Source organism: Penicillium canariense (assembly GCF_028826845.1).
Source record: "Penicillium canariense strain IBT 26290 chromosome Unknown utg000001l_segment0_segment0, whole genome shotgun sequence".
Lineage (NCBI taxonomy): Eukaryota > Fungi > Ascomycota > Eurotiomycetes > Eurotiales > Aspergillaceae > Penicillium > Penicillium canariense.
Window position 1 is genome coordinate 1,919,538 of NW_026622728.1, and position 18,355 is coordinate 1,937,892.

The following is an 18,355-nucleotide window of genomic DNA, read 5'->3' on the forward strand; positions in this document are numbered from 1 at the left end:
TGGTTGTACACTTGTTCAAGGACAATTCATGGTTCCCTTTTAGGATGGTTTTGCTACATGGGCATTTGCATTCGTAGTGGTACAGGCACAGCTGGCTATTTCAAGATGATACTATTCACGTAGGAGTAGCTCACTCCGATTCTTCTCCTTCCGACTTGATGTCCAGCATGTCGCTGCCCTCATCGCCCGAGTCATCATGGCTGTCAGACATAGGTTGGTGCTGCTCAGCGGCCGCCGCGGGAGCCTCGGTTTCGTCCACGTCATTAATCTCTACAGCCTCTTTCTGGATGGCATTCCTTTTCTTCTTTTTGTCCTTCTTGCTCTTCTTCGTGGAGAGCTCGACCTGCTCAGGTTCCTCCATCGCGGTGCCATTCGCTTCGGACTTGCGATGCTTTTTCTTTTTCTTCTTTTCGGGCGTGGTGACGGAGACATCCTGTTCGACTCCGGCGGCATCTAGCGACTTCTTATGCTTATTGCGTTTCGTTGGTTTCTCGCTCTCGTTTGTCGCGGTTTCGACCGCGTCGGCGACAGCGGCAGCCTCTAGTTTCCTCCGCTCTTTCCTCTCCCTCCTCCTCCGCTTTCTCTCCTGTTTGTCTTCTTTGTGAGACTTTGCAGAGACGGGCGAAGAAGGCGCCGCAGTCTCAGCCTCCGCATCATCCTCCTCGGCGGCAGGTTCTTCTATCTCAGCCTGCTTGCGCTTCTTTGTCTTGATATCGCTGCGTGCGCCATTTGCCTCAATATCCCTTGGCTCAGGTGACGAGGATACGATCGAATCTTCTTTGGCGACTTGTGCAAGATCCACAGTATGTTGCTGCGTTGCGAATTCCTGCTTGGGAATCATTGCTGGCGTGCTGCCAAATATACTGTTGCCATCCTCGCCATTGTTGTCAACGTCGTCGTCGTCTTCTCCGACAAATTCCTGGCTCTTCATGCTCATTGACCGCTCGTTCCACCGTGAATACTTGTTTGCAGCGGCAGCAGGATCAAACACAGCATTCGGATCAACAGTCTGACGCGTAATGAGCATTGTTCTCCGTATCTTGCGCCATTTATCTGCGCACTGCTGACGAGTCCGGGCATTCTTCATTTCGTTACTCACAATACCCCATCCAATAAGTTTGAGGTCCATCTCCCAGATATCCTTGCCTGCCCTATGAGATTCATCTGAATTTTTGATTGTGTTCCAGATCGACTCCAAAGCTTTCACGAATGCGCGTAACTCGGTCTCACTCCATGCTCCTGAGTTCTTCGTATTCCGATGCTGTAGGCGGTTCTTCCACCGCTGTGTCACATCGTCATCACTACGGCCGAGAATCCTGGCAATATGCGCATACTTAGGCCCATGTCGAGCATATAACGCGATGAGCTCTTCATCCTGGTCAGGAGTCCAGTCGTGTGCCTTTTGTGTCGTATCTTGAAAGTGTCGACGCATGAACCGGTATACAGACCGGCGGTCTCTGTCGGGAATCAACGCATAGATGTCATTCCAGAAATCGGTCTTCGTGCAGAGACTGGTTGGGACTGGCCATTCACCGCCGCCACGCTCAGAATGCTGGACCATCTCATCAAAAACACGCCCTTCAAGTCCACGGGCGTTGCAAAATCTAATCTTAAGATCCTCCAGTGCTTTGATTTCTTCCTCGACGAAGAATCCAACTTTCTGCTTGTTTTTGCCGCCAATGCGGGGTCCTCGCTTTTTCTTCAGTCGACCTCCACTGGGCGTACCATTGGGTTCCATGTCTGGGGACTCTTCATGTTTCGGCCCAGAAAGATCTTCAGGTGAAAGGGCCTGTGCAAATCGATTCTGGTCCGAGTCCTGAGGCTCTTTCGAAAGAGAGGCTGCGAGTTGCATCTCGACATCGTGATTTTGCTCCTGCTCCTCTTGCGCGACGTCTATAGACACTTGATTCGTGTCCTGAGCATCTGGTTCCTCGTTGGCATCGTTCTCTGCTTCGTGGTGCTTCTTCTTCTTCTTCTTTTTCTTCTTGTGCCCCGGTTCACTTTCACGCTTGCGCTTCGAGGGTCGTGGCTCATTTTCTTCCGGGGGAGGGGAAGACACAATTCCGTTCGTGCCCGCAGTTGTAAGGGATGAATTCCTGTATTTGGACTTATGCGACTTCTTTTTCTTCTTTTTTCCGCCTTCCAGGGAGGATATTGGATTCGGAAATCCGATTACTGTATCTTGTCAGATGATCGAATTAGCAATGGACGTCTACGCTGATGCTTGGATGAATACCTGAACTCTCGGCAACCTCCATCTCGCGAGGCTGAGACAAGTTGTGTCCCGCTATGAGATGTCAACTGAGTCAACGTGGGGAAATGAAGCTCCCAAAATTTACGGTCGCGATTGAAGTTGTCTGGCAGATTATGCCACCGCCTTAATCACCGCCTACTTTGTCCGTCGACTTTGTAGATGCAGCTGCGGTAGTGGTCTACATAAAACAGAGCCTTATTACCTGGGTCCATTATGAGCTAATGGTTACAAATCGATACAAGTAAAGGCATATCAAATCCTGTGCCCTGTTGAGCCAGCACGCTAATTTTGAAGTCGGAATTCGATCACCAACGTAGCTATCTTTTCCTCGATTCAATCAACTTGAAAGTGGGCAAAACATATTGAGATGAAATATCACAGGTGAACCATGATAACCTAGAGTACATATGGAAGGAGGTGGTCGTCACTGAAATCGTCATTGTTAGATATAAATGTAGCACGCGAGCAGAAGTAATAACTACAAGATGCTAATGGTATATGTACAAGGAATTGAAATGCCGCAATGCCCATACTCCTGGAATCAAGCCGTAGAAAAGAAATGCCCTATCATCACGCCAGCTTCATCTCGCGCAGAATTCTCGTCACCAGCTTCTTCTGATCCACCGGATTCAATCTCTTATCATCGGTGGTTTGCAGGCAGCGCCCAATCGCAATTGTGGCTTTGATCGCACTGTCGCCAGCATTCGAGCAATCCACCCAAACTTTGCCGTTGCGGCCAACAGCAATTTCGAATCCACCGAGGCTCTCAAGCTTCTTGCCAAGCTCAGAGAGAACCGCAAGTCCGTCGATAACATCACCCTGTTCGGCAGAAGAGGAGCTAGCCCGAATCAATCGAGCTGCCATACCGGTAGATACTTCAAACACCATGCCACCAACGAGGGGACCCAAGCCCCCCGGTTCTGATTTGCCAGTAGCCGGGTTGACACAGGTAAGCTCGACCTCTGCCCCTGCCCCAACACCCACAGACAGGACCCGCGCATAGACTAGCTCACCCTGCTTCAACATCGGCCTTGTTTTCTTTGTAGCCCCCTCAAAAGATAGTTGGCCCAGGAGAGCATGTGCCGTGTGCGGTGTCACCATACAATGAAAGTAATCGATGCTGGAATGGTGGATTTGTGCAATGACAAGGTCATTGACCGTGGGGATATATCGACGGTTGGGGAAAGAGAGAATTGAAACAGTGTTCCGCTTGGCGTCGGTCGTCACTAAACCAGCCTGGGTTGCCGTTAGGACATGGCTAGTGGCATCAGGCTTGGACGATGGCTGCGACAATAGACGAAGGCCTGGGCCTAGCTTCAGAGGGTTCGAGTTGTTGGATGGGAGGTGATCGCTGGGTACCTCATCGCCCGGAAGGAGAATGAGGGGTGCGGACATGGTGCCAGTCGGAAGCTTCCAAAGCTTCTCCGGTGTCTGAAGCTTTGGATTGTGTAGATTGGAATGCGAACTGGGTGGGTCTCGTGCTTCGAAGAGTGAGTGTGCAGCAAATGCTTTTCTTTTTGCGGCGAAGAAAGAAAACGTCTGCAGGTCTTATCCACTTATCACCACGTGCCGGTGGGGTGTGGCGGTGCATCAGTCATAGATATATGCCTCTCAAAGCATGGACAAGAGCTCGGAGAGGGATAAAAACTATGCTTTCTTAAATAGATCTCCTAATTATATGAAATTATTTAGTAACTACATACACTGTGAGCGGCGAAAATTTAGTGATCGCGGTGGGGGAGAATACAGCCTGCGCCACATCTCTATCGATAAGTCCAAGCCACTTTTCGTCCGAAAATCTTCAAATTTTTCGATTTGGTCCCCCCCTCCATCGAGAACCATACCTCTTCATCGGTCACCCCCCGACTTCCTTCTGCACACACTGTGACGCAGAGACCACCCTCTTCACTTGTGACACATAATACCCTATTCAACATTCCAAATGGGTGACGCAGCCAACGGTGTTGCCGCTGAGGCGGAGCGCTTCGCTATCGGTATCTCCTTTGGCAACTCCTCCAGCTCAATTGCCCGCATTTCGCCTGTACGTCCGAAAACCATATACTTGGAGCAAATATCATGGTACTAATACATCATATAGGAAGGCAAGGCTGAGGTTATTGCCAACGAGGAAGGAGGTATGGTTTCGAGAGCCCCGCCTTTGATCAACTCAAGTTAACTGAAGTGATTCGTATAGACCGTCAAATTCCCAGCATCCTTTCTTACATCGATGGCGAGGAGTACCACGGTACCCAGGCCAAAGCACAGCTCATCCGTAACTCCAGCAACACTGTCGCATACTTCCGGGATTACCTGGGCAAGGACTTCAAATCGATCGACCCGACCCCATGCCACCAATCCGCCCACCCCCAGCAAAGCGACTCGACCGTTGCTTTCACCATCCGTGACACTGAGAGCGAGACCCTCAACACTGTTACCGTTTCTGAGATCACCACCCGCCATCTCCGTCGTCTGAAGCAGTCCGCCACCGACTATCTTGGTAAGGAGGTTAACGCTGCCGTCATCACCGTTCCCACCAATTTCACCGATGCCCAGCGCGAGGCCCTCATCGCCTCGGCCAAGGCTGCCGGCATTGAGGTCCTCCAGCTCATTGCCGAACCCGTCGCTGCCGTCATGGCCTACGATGCCCGTCCCGAGGCTACTGTGACTGATAAGCTGGTCGTTGTGGCTGACCTTGGTGGCACCCGCTCCGACGTGGCTGTCATTGCCTGCCGCGGTGGTATTTATACCATCCTGGCTACTGCTCACGACTACGAGCTGGGCGGTGCCTCCCTGGACCAGGTCATCATTGACCACTTCGCCAAGGAGTTCATGAAGAAGCACAAGACCGACCCCCGCGAGGATCCCCGCGGTTTGGCCAAGCTGAAGCACGAGGGTGAAGGTACCCGCAAGGCTCTCAGCCTGAGCGCCAATGCTCAGCTGAGCGTTGAGTCCCTGGTGGACGGTATTGACTACGGCTCCACTGTTAATCGCACTCGCTTTGAGCTGCTCTCCGGCAAGGTCTTTGCTCAGTTCACCGGCCTCATCGAGCAGGTCGTTAAGAAGGCTGAGCTCGATGTTCTTGACATCGACGAGGTATGAAATTTTTTCCCAATGTATTAATTTCTTGTATATAGGACTGATTGTCTAATCTAGGTCATCTTCTCTGGTGGTGCCTCCCACACCCCCAAGATTGCCCAGCTGACTGCCAACATCTTCCCGGAGAAAACCACCATCCTGGCTCCCTCGACCTCTAACTCCGCCATCAACCCGTCCGAGCTGTCTGCCCGTGGCGCCGCTTTCCAGGCCTCGCTGGTGCAGGAGTTCGACCGTGAGGACATCGAGCAGTCGATTCACCCGATGGTGACTGTTACCCCCCACCTGAGCAAGGCCATTGGTGTTGAGTTTATCTCCAACACTGAGAGCACGTTCCAGCCTCTCCTGAATGCCGAGACCGCTCTCCCTGCCCGTCGCATTGCCCAGTACACCGCCCCCAAGGAGGGTGGTGACGTGCTGGTCCGCGTGTGCGAGGGTGCCCGCGAGATTAAGGTCACCAAGCCCGAGCCCAAGTCCAAGGAGGAGAAGGCCGCTGATGAGGAGGACTCCGATTTCGACTCTGACGAAGAGGAGGAGGAGGACATTCGTGAGATTGTCTGGAAGACCGAGAAGCCTGTTGCTGAACTCGCTGTCAAGGGTGTTAAGGCCGGCGGCAAGGTCGAGATCATGATCCACGTCAACCCCGATCTAGGTCTGCAGATTGCTGTGCGCGAGGTTGGTGGCTCTACCGCCGTCCGCGGTGCCATCAACGGCTCCGCCTAAATTTTCCTCCCGAAAACCGATCTCCTTATGGCGTGATGATGCATGCATGATTGATAGAGGCTGTGCTTTTCCTGTATTCCCGTCATTATCTTCTTGGAGTCAAACCCCTTTTTGTCATGTTCTCCAATCTATATAGACTCTCAATTGGAAATGGCCAATAAAATTTTATTTTCGTTCGTGCTTGGACCATGATCGGGCGAGTGCCCAATTATAATAATACGAAGGCACGGATGATCCGATGAACGGTACCTCTAGTTTCTAGATCAGGTTTCGAACATTTGAGGAATTTCTTATTGCCCAGCTCCATCTCATGTCAAGGCACCGAAGTCGTCACTTAAGATCAAATAGAAATTATATTACAACTATTAGATAAGAACTGCGGACGTGGGGACATCAGATAACACCAGGTTGGAGAACCATTGCAGCATGAAGTCGTCAACAATTAGTCGACCTCGCTTCACGCAGAGGGCAAAATCAGGATGACTTGGTGCTGGAAATACAGCTGGTTCATGAGGCGCGGCGCGAACCATGCTGTTCCCAGACACCAATAGGGCTGGATTTTTGGCATAATAACGATCGTGAGTAGTTCGTGACAACATTAAAGGAGCGTGTAAGATAAATTTCAAAAATGGAGAATCATCCAAAGCACACATGAGCAAGGCTAAAGTAGGGCGAAAGAAATTCTCTAGAAAGCGGAAGCTCTCTAACGGCAAATACCAACGCTGGGGAGCTCGTGTACGGGGAAAGCGGGACGTTGAAATCACTGGGGTATCAACGTTTGCCTGTTCTTGATTTGGTCAGGCACGGTATTGGTAGATTTTCTTTGCCAAGAGAGCTCGTGAAGCCCACTTAAGCGGGGAAGGATGACTGCTCCTTCTTTTGGCTCTTCACGCTGTTGGAGCGGGCAGAAGAGAAGAAGCCGCGGCTGCGCTCCTTGCGCCCACTGTAACCACTGTCCTTGCGGCCGACTGCGCCACCGAGACAGTACAGCAGGCAGGAGAGGAATAGACAGAAGCTCGCGGTCCACATAAAGCCGAAAGCCTTGGAGCCCAGCCTGGCTCTCTGGCCGTTGCGATTAAAGGCATTTCGACCCTGAACAAAAACGGCGCTACCATATAGTTAGCTGGCTGGAATCAAGCAAAAATGCAACGGATCGGATCTCCACATACGTCATAAGGCAGGTAGTGATAAGCTGGAAGATTAGCGCGAGCCATGCGAGTAACCCAGATAAATAGCTGCCAATGCGCGTGCACAAGGCCAGCAGGCCAGTGAAAAGAGAGAGCACGGCCCAGAAAAGCCCAATGAGGATGAAGGGGAACATGAATCGAGACGTCAGGAAGTAGTGGTTTGTCCTGTAGTTTGTGATTAGCGCGAATTCCGGCGATGCGCACTTCAGCTTCAGCCATTGGACCTACCCGATAAACTCATGCGGCACATTGACGGTGGTGTTGAAGGTGCGGTGACTTGGGGGGTCGAAAGGGTAGTCGGGGTGCGAGGTACCGCAGACACTCTTGCCATCGGAATTCACCGAACAGACGTTCCAGAACGTCCAACGTGAGGTTGCCGGAGCACCAGGGATATTGCCTGTGTCGGCCTGGAGGAACCAGATCTCATTCAGAGGGGTGTGGTTGTTCGCGCCGCCAAGGAGTGTGAGGAAAATCAACAGGACGGCACCGGCCGTGAAGAACAGGCCGAGGAAGCCCAAAGACAATCCTGTCGGGAGATGCTCAATTAGTACTGTGACCTTGACCATTTCTCGAAGTCTCGAGCTTGGGGCACGATTACACTTACTGCTGAGAAGCATGGTGGCTGATCCCTGTGTCGGTTCGCGGAGTTGCTTGTGAAGCGAAAAAAGCTCGTTCTTCTGAGTGCTGAGGAGTTTGGGTTGGGAGTGCTGCCTATGGGTCGACTCGGTCTCTGCTTGGTGCCCGAAGTGCCAACGGGTAGCTGCGATGCGATGAGGTCGAGGGTAAGGAAAGGGGGGATTTGGCCTGGAGAGAAAAAGACATAAAAGACCAGTGCAATGTGCAGCTTCATGAGCCGGGCCCATCCGGCAGCCTTTCCCCTCTCCTGATATAATGGCGCGGTGTGGGCATCATCGGCGCACTCATAGATCGTGAGGATCATAACGTCATGCTTGCGCCTGATCGGCTAGCTGTTCTCGGTTAGCGCCGTCTTAGAGTGCGCGCTAACCCCCACGGGGCTTAGCCGCGACGGTCCATGACGAAGTGACGAACAGCAACAACGTTGCAGCTCCTCTCTGTACTCCTCGCGGCGGAGCCCGCAGTGACGTGGATCAACTCGATCAACCTGGATTGACCTGAATTCTTCTGCCTGATCTCTCCTTACGGAAAACCTTACCGAACCTTAAACGAGTCCTGCCCAACAGGTTCTGCTCGGTCGTGTCGTCGTGGCGCCCTCTTCATTCGCATAATGGCAACCTGGGCGTACCCCCCACTATCCACAGAACAGCTCAACCGGCAGGCCGATTTCACCTTGGTACGTCAAAAAAGGTGGTCCTTCCCTTGGGGTATGATGCAGTGGGTGAACCTCCGTGGTTGGCCACAGCAGAAAATGATCGCCTTCAAGGGTCATAGTGGATCTTGCATTTGCTGACACTCAATCTTAGGCTCGGGAGCTCGAGTGGCTATTACAATCACTGCAGGAGTCATTAGTATCCTTGAAGGAAGGCCTGCAAGAGTGTGCAGCCCTCTTGGCCCCTCAGGAACCGGGGTCAACTCTGGTTCTATCATCATTGCGATCAGAGAGTGTGAAGGGCTTCGTGACCCGAGTCGGCACCAAGGTGGTCAAAGGGGTATGTTTCCAGCTGACGGGAAGAGGTCGTCAATTGGCCTGGACGAGGGCTAATGCGCGTTTCTATTCTTTTAGGATATCCAGCTCCGTCTAGCCTCACTCCCTCCTTCGCGGGGTACCCCTAGCACCCGCCTAACTCTGTCCCAAGCTCCTGATGCCCCAGACTTGGTGTTGCAGCAACTGGTGTCGGTCCGAAATCTCGTCAATCAAAGTTTGGATATTGTGGATGTGAGCACATACACAGGCGATCCTCTCAATGCGGGATTTATCTTCAGCCAGCTGCATCTCTTGCAGGAGACCATCGGCGAGGCCCGGCAGATGCTGAAGGGAGATGGAAATACGCGAGGCAACTGGTGGGAGACTAGTGCGTCGGACAATGTAGGTTTTGCTTCCATCGTGCGAAACTCCAACGAATCCCCAGCTAATGAGTGCTTCGTCCAAAGATGTTTGATCCTCCACCCCCACCTTTCCTCTCCTTTCATCTCTCTATCGCAGATTCTGCGCTAGTTCTCCTCGTACGCACTCTGGAAAGCAGTAGTCCTGCCCATACGCCTACGGCATTTGCATCGGACATCTCCCTGACCGGATTCTCCCTCAGAGACCGGATATTTGGGAGTCGACAACCTGCACACGATGAGGCAGGGGATGTCTTCACCTGGCATGGCGAGGAAGTACGCGTTAAGGAAAAGGTTCGGGTTGAAAGCCAAGACCCTAGCTTGATGGCCGTCATGGCCAAGCTGACAGCGCTAGAGCACGAAGTGATGCGCTGGGTGATGGCGCTTCGAGTGCTTATGGGCAACGAGGAGCCGGAAAGCGAATAATAATATTTTGCATTTGATAACACTAAAAAATATATACCCTCTATCGTACCTTTACCGGAGAAACTTATCGAGATACCGCAACTACCTAGATACTTGACGCCTCCCGCAGCTCTTCAATTTTCTTCATAGCCATGAAACTATAGATTACCCCTGCAAATCGAGATGAGATTGAACCTTGACGAGCATGTTCGTAACATAAGCGTAGGTATAATGTATAGCCTTGCGTACTCATTCAGCTATCCCTCAAGCCCATCAGAAACTTTGCGGATCGAATCCGTTGGCTATCCTCTTGGCTTTCGGAGTGCGGGCCGGCCAATCAACGGGCAGCAGTTTGTGATGGCGGATGGTGGCTTGGCAATAATTTTGCGGAGGTTCACTGGCACCTTTTTCTTTTCCTTCTCCTTTAACTCGACTCGAGCGCCAGATTGGAACAGCAAAATGCTGTCCAGGCCTTCCACAGTGACGGCCAGTTGCCCAAATGCGCGGCATGTGCTGCGCCCGTCAGTTTCTCGTCCTGCTAGCTTGCGACCATCTTGCGCATTAACGCCGCGACAGAATCGAAGCAATGCATCTCAACGATCCTTTTCAAGTTCTCCGCATCACCCGGTATACAGAAAGAATCTACTGAAAGCACCACTACCGCAATGGATGTCTGGTCAAAGATTCTCGTCCACCACCGCGTCGCCCTCCGAATCGCCGCAGCCTAGCGACGACACTGAGACTATCAACGCCCTGATTGAGCGCATCAACCAAAACGATGATGAAATGGCCAAATTATTGGAAGAATTGGAACTTATCGAAGATGTTGATGGCATGGAGGAGCTGGCCGATCCTCTCGAAGGCCAAGAGTACACACCGGAGATTTGGGTGCAGATGGTGCGACAACAATTTGGAGACACAATCCCCGAAGGCGTTCTGAATGAGGAGGAGACGCAGCTGTTTACTCGACTCTATGGAGAGCCCATTGTCCAGGAAATGGTCGAAGAAGCCTCCGCCGAGGAAGACAAGAAGGAATCTGATCGCTTGTTCCGCGAGGATGGAAAGGGTCGTTGGGAGGAAATCGAGTATGAGGAGAACGCGAAGGCCGAGGATGACATTCCCGTTGTCTACGATATGGAGAACAGCTCGGAAGAAATCGAGACGATTGCAATGCGACGGACCCGAGAAGTGGCCGAGCAGCTGGGTGGCGAGATCATGCTGGAGCAGTTTGAGAACGAAGCTGTTCCAGATTCTGCGCCTCGGGCTCATCCCCTAACCCAGGAAGGCAAATTCCAGACGGATCCCCGTACAATTCATCTACCGAAGAACACGGTCACTGGACCTATTTCGGTCATTCTTTCGGAGTTTTCCAACAAGCATATCTCTGACACTGCTCGCCGCTTGTTTGGAGGGCCAGGATTGCCCCATTCTACGACCACCGCACCCCCGCGGGCGCAGCTACCGCAGCTGCCAATTCCCCTTCATGCGTCCCAACATCATATGGGTGGGATGGAGGCCAATGCCTACATCGCGGCCTTGTACCCTGGCATTTATGCCTCAATACTCAGCGTTTTGGTCGAGGTGCGGAAACGCATGGGAACGGACTGGATCCATCATCTCATCTCCCAAGAGGGAGGCCCCAACGTTCTCGACGCAAGTGGCGGTGGTGCCGGTATCCTGGCCTGGAGGGATGTTGTCCGTGCTGAATATGAGCTCATGGTTCCCGCCCACCCTGAGGGGGCAGCCATCCCATACGGGCGATCGACAGTCTTGACGGGGTCGGAGACACTGCGACTGCGTGCGAGTGCGATGCTCGACAATACCAGTTTTCTTCCCCGCTTGCCGGACTATGTTCATGTGCGTGAGAAGCCAACACTGGAGGACTCGCGCGCTGCCCCGAAGCGTAAGCAGTACGATGTTGTCATCGCACCGCACAGTCTCCTTGGCTTTGAAGAGGAGTATCAGCGAAAGGAGCATGTTCAAAATCTGTGGTCGCTCCTGAACCCTAATGGCGGTGTGCTTATTCTCCTCGAAAAGGGCCGTCAAAAGGGGTTTGAAGCGATTGCTGGCGCCCGTGAAATGCTCCTCAAGCGCCATATTGCGAGCCCAGGCTCGACAGAGTATGAGAACACACTCGAATCCCCTGGTAACAGCACCACAATTCTCAAGGAGCCCGGTATGATCATCGCTCCCTGCACAAACCATTCTACTTGCCCGATGCACAACCCGGCGGGCCCGACCAAGGGTCGCAGGGACTATTGTCATTTCGAGCAGCGGTACATCCGCCCTGACTTCTTGCAGCGCATTATGGGTGCCAAGGACCGCAATCACGAAGATGTCAAATTCAGCTACCTCGCTGTGCAGCGAGGTGTGGACCTGCGTCAAGAACGGGATATCCGCCAGAACGCCGAAGCAACAGACGCCGCATTCGAAGGCTTCGAGCACCTCGAAGAGCCCGACAGTTCAAATATCGACTCGCTCTCCCTCCCTCGTGCCATCTACCCGCCCATCAAACGTCGCGGGCACGTCATCTTCGACCTCTGCACACCGGCCGGCAAGATCGAGCGTTGGACGGTCCCGCGTTCCTTTAGCCGGCAGGCCTACCGTGATGCGCGCAAGTCTAATTGGGGTGACTTGTGGGCTCTAGGAGCTAAGACCCGTATTCCTCGGAACCTGAACCTGGGCGACAAACACGGCGAAGGCAAAAAAGAGCGTCTCGCTCGACGAGCAGCAGCCAGGGCTGGCTCGCGCGAAGTTGATGAAGAGGGCGAATTCGATGAGCTCGACCCCAAGGAAGACGAAGCTGTCGATGGGATCGTGGACGAGGGATCCGATCGTTCGGCATTCCCTGCACGCAAGAAGGGCCAGAATATTCCGAGCTGGAAGAAGCACGCGGATAAGAAGAAGCTTCGACAGGCCGTGAAGAAACGTGGTGCGGCAGAAGATGCCCTGTAATCTGGATTCGTTGAAAACAACTTGGTCTAAGCATTAATTGAGAGGCGTATATATCTGGCTTTGGGATCTGTACTTTTATTTGTGGTGGCTGCATACTTTATGGGATCGGAGGGTTTGTACTATATACCATCTTCACACCAGACTACAACTGTAACATATGTTCTTCACTCCGAACCTGGGTTTTCATTATTGGTCGTTGTAGGTACTGGGTATCTTTTGTTCTTAGCCACCTAATCCCGACCTGCTTGAGTCCGAGGTATCTAAAGACGCAACCCCTGCCTTCAAACAGAGAAATTATGACAGGTATGCGTACTCCTGAGGTTGTGGCTTGATGTGGCCCTATATTGTATATCGAGCCGCTAGCATCCTGCGAAAGCCCTGGGGTTGTTGGTGCTAGATTGAGCAGCGGTCCGATGACTGGTGCAGCGTCGCTCTAATGAGCTGCATTTACTAATGCAGTCATTATATCACAAGCCCATGAAATGAGTTGTATGGGCACCAAGCCGTCACTTGGACGTGACTCAAACGCATAAGATGGGGTCGGCCTCCTCGTACTGCATCTTGATTGTTTGCATCCGGAGACCTGGGCAATGTCGGCTGGCAGGAGAGAGCTTGAACAGTCATGTAGTGTCGTTATGGATCATCGACTGTAGCGTGAAAACGGCTTCGCAGAGCCCTTGAACCCGAGGAGAACAGGCAAATCCATTATCCATTTATGTTTCCCGAGACGAATCCCTCACTGCGCCGCCATGCTCTTCCTCAGCTGACGCTCGCGCTGGGTGCTCTGAAGTTCCAATCGATCCACAGCATATTTGAGACGCTCCTTCTTCTGCACCAGCCGCCGTAGCTCGAGCGCCCTCGAGGCTGCATTGTCGGAAAGAGCACCACTTGGTCCGGCCTGACGACGCCGCAGTGCGGCGTTGCCCTGGCCTTGAGCCAGAGTCGCTGAGGATTTACCGTCCGAGTTGGATGAAAGTCGCCCTTCTTGGAGATCGCATTTTGCCTTTAGGCCTTGTTCTCGTCGCGCGAGTCTTTCCACATGGCTCGAAGAGAGTGAAAGAAGGTGCGTAATGCTGGGTGTGATTTCATCTAGCAGAGATTGTTGTGCATCACGTAGAGTTGGTTCGGGGAGAAGTTCAAAGTGCTATATTGATAGCAGGTTAGAAAAGTAATTTGGTGAAATATTGTGGTTTCAATGTGACGTACTCGTGTCGTCTGGAGAGTTTTGCAAAGGCGGGGAAAGTCGTTGACACCGGAGTCCAGGGTATTGATCGAGTTATCGAGGAGCTGCAGAGAAGACTGCAGCGAAGTCACGGACGAGGCCAAAGACGAACTCATGATGCGTCGCAGGGGAGAGGGGTATGTTTGCGAAGATGCGACCGCGGGGAGAGATTGTTTACACTGGCGGTGCATCGGAACCGTCGGGCTAAAGCGGCCAGCCGCCCTTCCCAAAGCAGTATGGCGCTTCGGACCGGGCAAACTCCAAACCTCACTTCTCCTCTTCCTCCTGCACCATCGACCCCCGCGAACACCGAATCAACCTCGCATTCGCACCACTCTATCACTATGTCTCTCCTCGGAAAGAAGTTCCCCGGCCTCCTGGGTATGTTATTCCAGGATCGCGACCTGCTTTCCCACGCCCGAGCTGTGCTGCACACGAATTTGAGTAACTGACGCATTAGTTCAACAGCCGGCCCCATGACCCCCTTCTTCGCTGCCGGTATGAATATTCGAACCTCTCTCTGCCCCAATGGGTCCTTATCCGAATTGATTGCCCGCCTCAAAACTTGCCGCCCGCTCGAAACGTCCACCCGGGAACTCGCTTTCTGACCAGTCTCCTTTATAGGTGTCATTGTCCTCTACGGCGTCAACTCTCTGCAGAACGCTCTGTCCAACAGTGAGTGCTCCCTGTGACTTTTTGGATGTCCCATTCAATCAGAATCGGCATTGTGCGGGACCTCTCGAGCAACTGCCATACTCCGAGATTGCCCGACCATCGCTCCTATGTCTAGAACGCATCGACTGACACTCGAATATCTATAGCTGCCGAGCACAAGAACGATCCCCGCAACCCCAACGCTAAGGCCGGCAACTCTCACTAGATTTGACCGACCATGATGGACTGCTGAGATGTCACCGTGTGGCGCGAAGCTGGAGCGATCGAGTCGTTGCGATGGGAACATGAACGGAAACGATCCCGGGCCTCGGTTTTGATTCGCCAATGTTGTGCGTTTAACGTTCGCGGGTAGTTTGCCCTCTGTCCAAGCATATAGAAGATACCTTACAGGTTGACTTGGATCAATTTACACGCTGTACCACTACTGAACTTCGACCCCTGTGTCTCCTCGTGGCTTTTGACTTTGGCAAATCTCTCTACCATAACCAAAAGGCATCTTCCTGTATTGAAGCGGGTTGTTCCGAAGCATTGGTATGTCTTTTGGGTGTCGTAGGCTGTCGGCGTAGTGGGATCTTGATATATGGCTTTTAGTCGTGGGATTCAGCGGGATTAACACTTTCCATTCAAGCTATAGTTTTCTATGCAATAAAGTTATCCCCCGATCTGATAGAAGGCAATTCATTTGATTGTTAGAGTTCTGATAGACCCTCTGCCAGAGGAGATACCCGATGCCGACGAGGCAATCTTGACCCACGCTAAACCCGATCGGGTTCCGCATCTTTTCGTCTTTTGCCAACTCCGCCTCGCCGCCAGGAACCTCCATTACTTCGCGATCGCATCCCCAATACCCCTTCCGAACGTGCCACAATGTCGAAAGTGGCGTCTTCTATGTTCCACCCCAAGAGGCTCGACCTCTCTGGGTTTGTCAACACCCGCCTGATCCGGGATCACAACAAGCGCAATGCCTTTGCCCAGATGGAGCCCGAACGGTAAGCCAACCTGCACTCTGCGGAACAGAGACTGCTGCCCGGGAAAGAAAGCTCTCAGCATGAAGAGTGACATTGAACCCTGAACCTTTTATTTGAACAGACAAGCGCTTCGCTACGTCATTCGCAACACTAGCCTCCCTCAGCGCACTCGCGCCCAGGCCCAGCTCCAGCTGTCGCAGATGCACTGCTACACCCGCCCGACCCAGATCAAGAACCGTTGTGTGGCTTCGGGAACTGCCCGTAGTGTGTTCCGCAATTTCAGACTCAACCGAGTAAGTGAATGCCTGGGGGACGATGGTGACTCTCGAATATTCGTTGCTGACGTGCTGCTTCCCCGCTCTAGTTCCAATTCCGCATGCAGGCTCTTGCAGGTGAGCTTCCAGGTGTCAAGAAGGCAAGCTGGTAGAGGATGAAGGAAGAAGTTGGATCCCTGGGTCAATATGAGAGTTTTGGGTTGGCTGGGCTTGCACCATGGCGTTTTTCTTTGCTTCATTGTGGAGCGTGTACAGTATACAAATATTTCCGATTGTTTGCCTTGTCTCTCTAGTCAATTTCCATGACATGCATTTCTATCGCCTTGAATATCAGCTCTTGACAGGTGTTTTCCTAAAGAGCTTGTCCTAGGCAGTTGTCCACGCGCAAGGCAACAAGACAGCCGGTTCAAGTCGAGCCTTCTACGGTTCACCTTCAGTCTGTCATTGATTCCAGCCTCCTTCGTCCTTACCCCATCGCTCCAACTTCCTCTTCCCGCTTTCTTTCATTTCAAAGGTTACCTTTCAAACGCAGCTAAAGTCTACCGCGCCCGCGGCAAGATTTATGGCTATCGCAGCAGCCATCTCCCCGCCGTTGCTCGCCTAGTACTTCACAACCTATTTCCACGGAATGAAAATTGATGGATTGGTGCTTTTCTGGCACTGAGGATATTACGGGCTCTAGAATGGTATCGGATTGGACATCACAACATGCTCTTTTCCTTTCTTTCGCAACATTGTATAGCTGCCCATCATCAATTATTGACAAGCAAAGTAGCTCCATGCCGTGCAGTCATTTTGAGATTGTTGAATAAGCTATCTCATGGACATCTATTCTAGACCGAAGGTTAGGATCATGTTTTTCTATCGGAAAGTGTTCGAACAGGACGAGATGTCTGCAAGCGGAAGGCCAAGTAGATCCTAGCGCAGGGGAAGTTTGAAATTACGCAAGTTTAAACAATCATTAGTGATTGGTAAATTGTAAATGCGATTTCTTGATTTCCAATTTCAATCTAAAATTGCGGACACCTGAGAGGCTAATTATCACAAATTTTGATCCTGACTTGCGTTGGCACCTCGCAATCATATGCCCTGTGCCGTGGAGCGGTGATATGGTCGTAATAACAAGAGACCGATCGATCCAATCCCAATGGAACCGGATTGCCGACCCTTCCATAGCATCCGGTTATGATTAGCGTGGTTGATGGCAACTACCGATCGCCTTTTAGCCCCCTTCCGAGCAGCTGAGGGGCTAGAGCCAGCATCCCGATCATCTATCTCAAACGGCCGCAATAACTCTCATCTTCCAATTCGGGGTTTGTATGGCCCGATCATGAATATGCAGCTGCCTAGCTACTGCTCATAGGATCAGACCTTGGCGAGGTGGCAAGGCTGTGTGCTGACTGCTGATCCTGCTGAGGCCGAATACGCTGAGGCCAGGACGTCATTGAAGTATTTCTAGCTCGCAATGTGAACATCCTTCAACAGCATCCACAATTACCATGGCTTGTATGATTGCATTGAGCTTGCGGGATTCCGCAACGGATATGGAGAATCCATCTCATTCCTTGCACAATACTTGGTACAAGAGCCTGGCGCTACTACGAGATATGGGCCTGGAAGCACCCGACACTCAGCCTCCGGACTATAGCCTGCAGATCGCAGAGTACAGTTATGTCTGCGTGAACCAAGAGCACCCTCAGGAAGTCATCTATCTATACCGTAAGCTTGGCTGCCCACCGAAGCCGCCTTTCTGCGTTTCTGACCCCACTGCACATCCACTAGCCCAATGCTCGGACGACAAGTTCAAGGCTCTCCAGGCGGAGTGTACGCTCGAGACCTCGACACTGAAACAGTTGCTCTCGCCTCTCCTAAGATCACCTATTTCGGCGGACGCTATACTTCAACTCCCTAATTGCCTTTGGCTTATTCACCCAGGTGCGGATTCCGGCCCGAAATGCTTGGAGTTCATGACCTTTCACAATCCCGCGCGTCCAATGATGTTATATCCGTTCCTCGAACCGCATTTGCCGGGAGGCTCATGTGAAGGGTTATCGCATGCACCAGTGAGGTCCTACTCCACTAACTCTCTCGTGTTACCAAATGGAGACAGGGTGCTGTTTTTTTGCATCGAGTGGAAGAGCCTTCAGGATCGCGCAGCTCTCTTCGCGAAACCATCGTTGAGAAAGCAGATGAAGACCGCCAACGCGGGCTATCGAGCCCCCTTTCTTCAGGCACTCGGAAAGACAGAGGAGGAGCTCACGTGGGAAGAGGATGTCCATATCTTCTTTGACAGTACGGGAGCCAAAGGGACCCAGCGTCAGTTTCTCACCGGAACGTTAGCGACCAATGACTATTTGGGCCAGAGTCAAGGGATCCGAAAGAGAAAAGGGCCATGCGTGATTTTTTAATGTGTATTTTGATGTCTTGTTCCAAGTATTTATTTCCTCATTGATTACTTGATGATTTGCGCGCGACGACAACAACTTGGGATATGCACTAGCCCACCTAGCAGATGGCATTCCTTCTAAGTATGACCAGTAGTATGAATATCCTTCTCCCTCTCCCTTATTTTCCAT

General features: G+C 52.1%; 10 protein-coding genes across 10 annotated transcripts; 6 read left to right on the forward strand and 4 right to left on the reverse strand.

Annotated features, from left to right (window-relative positions):
• Positions 1-130: 130 nt before the first annotated feature.
• N7482_000660 (MYB DNA-binding domain protein) lies at positions 131-2,258 on the reverse strand (the record flags this gene model as incomplete). Its single annotated transcript, XM_056682785.1, has 2 exons — positions 131-2,175; positions 2,237-2,258. The coding sequence occupies 2 exons, from the start codon at positions 2,256-2,258 to the stop codon at positions 131-133; spliced, it is 2,067 nt and encodes a 688-aa protein (XP_056546391.1).
• A 566-nt stretch (positions 2,259-2,824) lies between these two features.
• On the reverse strand, positions 2,825-3,649 carry N7482_000661 (exosome non-catalytic core subunit RRP40; the record flags this gene model as incomplete). The annotated part of the gene is made up of 1 exon (XM_056682786.1): positions 2,825-3,649. The coding sequence occupies one exon, from the start codon at positions 3,647-3,649 to the stop codon at positions 2,825-2,827; it is 825 nt and encodes a 274-aa protein (XP_056546392.1).
• A 547-nt stretch (positions 3,650-4,196) lies between these two features.
• On the forward strand, positions 4,197-6,070 carry N7482_000662 (ribosome-associated complex protein SSZ1; the record flags this gene model as incomplete). The annotated part of the gene is made up of 4 exons (XM_056682787.1): positions 4,197-4,295; positions 4,353-4,389; positions 4,449-5,347; positions 5,408-6,070. 4 exons carry the CDS (start codon positions 4,197-4,199, stop codon positions 6,068-6,070), a joined length of 1,698 nt encoding a protein of 565 aa, XP_056546393.1.
• An 849-nt stretch (positions 6,071-6,919) lies between these two features.
• N7482_000663 (SUR7/PalI family protein) lies at positions 6,920-7,823 on the reverse strand (the record flags this gene model as incomplete). The annotated part of the gene is made up of 3 exons (XM_056682788.1): positions 6,920-7,178; positions 7,240-7,422; positions 7,486-7,823. The coding sequence occupies 3 exons, from the start codon at positions 7,821-7,823 to the stop codon at positions 6,920-6,922; spliced, it is 780 nt and encodes a 259-aa protein (XP_056546394.1).
• A 680-nt stretch (positions 7,824-8,503) lies between these two features.
• On the forward strand, positions 8,504-9,705 carry N7482_000664 (uncharacterized protein; the record flags this gene model as incomplete). The annotated part of the gene is made up of 4 exons (XM_056682789.1): positions 8,504-8,569; positions 8,700-8,885; positions 8,960-9,262; positions 9,328-9,705. The coding sequence occupies 4 exons, from the start codon at positions 8,504-8,506 to the stop codon at positions 9,703-9,705; spliced, it is 933 nt and encodes a 310-aa protein (XP_056546395.1).
• A 648-nt stretch (positions 9,706-10,353) lies between these two features.
• On the forward strand, positions 10,354-12,639 carry N7482_000665 (tRNA methyltransferase RSM22; the record flags this gene model as incomplete). Its single annotated transcript, XM_056682790.1, has 1 exon — positions 10,354-12,639. The coding sequence occupies one exon, from the start codon at positions 10,354-10,356 to the stop codon at positions 12,637-12,639; it is 2,286 nt and encodes a 761-aa protein (XP_056546396.1).
• A 736-nt stretch (positions 12,640-13,375) lies between these two features.
• On the reverse strand, positions 13,376-13,977 carry N7482_000666 (DASH complex subunit SPC19; the record flags this gene model as incomplete). The annotated part of the gene is made up of 2 exons (XM_056682791.1): positions 13,376-13,783; positions 13,846-13,977. The coding sequence occupies 2 exons, from the start codon at positions 13,975-13,977 to the stop codon at positions 13,376-13,378; spliced, it is 540 nt and encodes a 179-aa protein (XP_056546397.1).
• A 228-nt stretch (positions 13,978-14,205) lies between these two features.
• On the forward strand, positions 14,206-14,741 carry N7482_000667 (F1F0 ATP synthase subunit i; the record flags this gene model as incomplete). The annotated part of the gene is made up of 4 exons (XM_056682792.1): positions 14,206-14,242; positions 14,330-14,359; positions 14,486-14,536; positions 14,683-14,741. 4 exons carry the CDS (start codon positions 14,206-14,208, stop codon positions 14,739-14,741), a joined length of 177 nt encoding a protein of 58 aa, XP_056546398.1.
• A 662-nt stretch (positions 14,742-15,403) lies between these two features.
• Positions 15,404-15,931, forward strand: N7482_000668 (mitochondrial 37S ribosomal protein uS14m; the record flags this gene model as incomplete). The annotated part of the gene is made up of 3 exons (XM_056682793.1): positions 15,404-15,525; positions 15,626-15,797; positions 15,869-15,931. The coding sequence occupies 3 exons, from the start codon at positions 15,404-15,406 to the stop codon at positions 15,929-15,931; spliced, it is 357 nt and encodes a 118-aa protein (XP_056546399.1).
• Positions 15,932-17,278: 1,347 nt separating this feature from the next.
• Positions 17,279-18,187, forward strand: N7482_000669 (uncharacterized protein; the record flags this gene model as incomplete). The annotated part of the gene is made up of 1 exon (XM_056682794.1): positions 17,279-18,187. The coding sequence occupies one exon, from the start codon at positions 17,279-17,281 to the stop codon at positions 18,185-18,187; it is 909 nt and encodes a 302-aa protein (XP_056546400.1).
• Between the last annotated feature and the right edge of the window lie 168 nt (positions 18,188-18,355).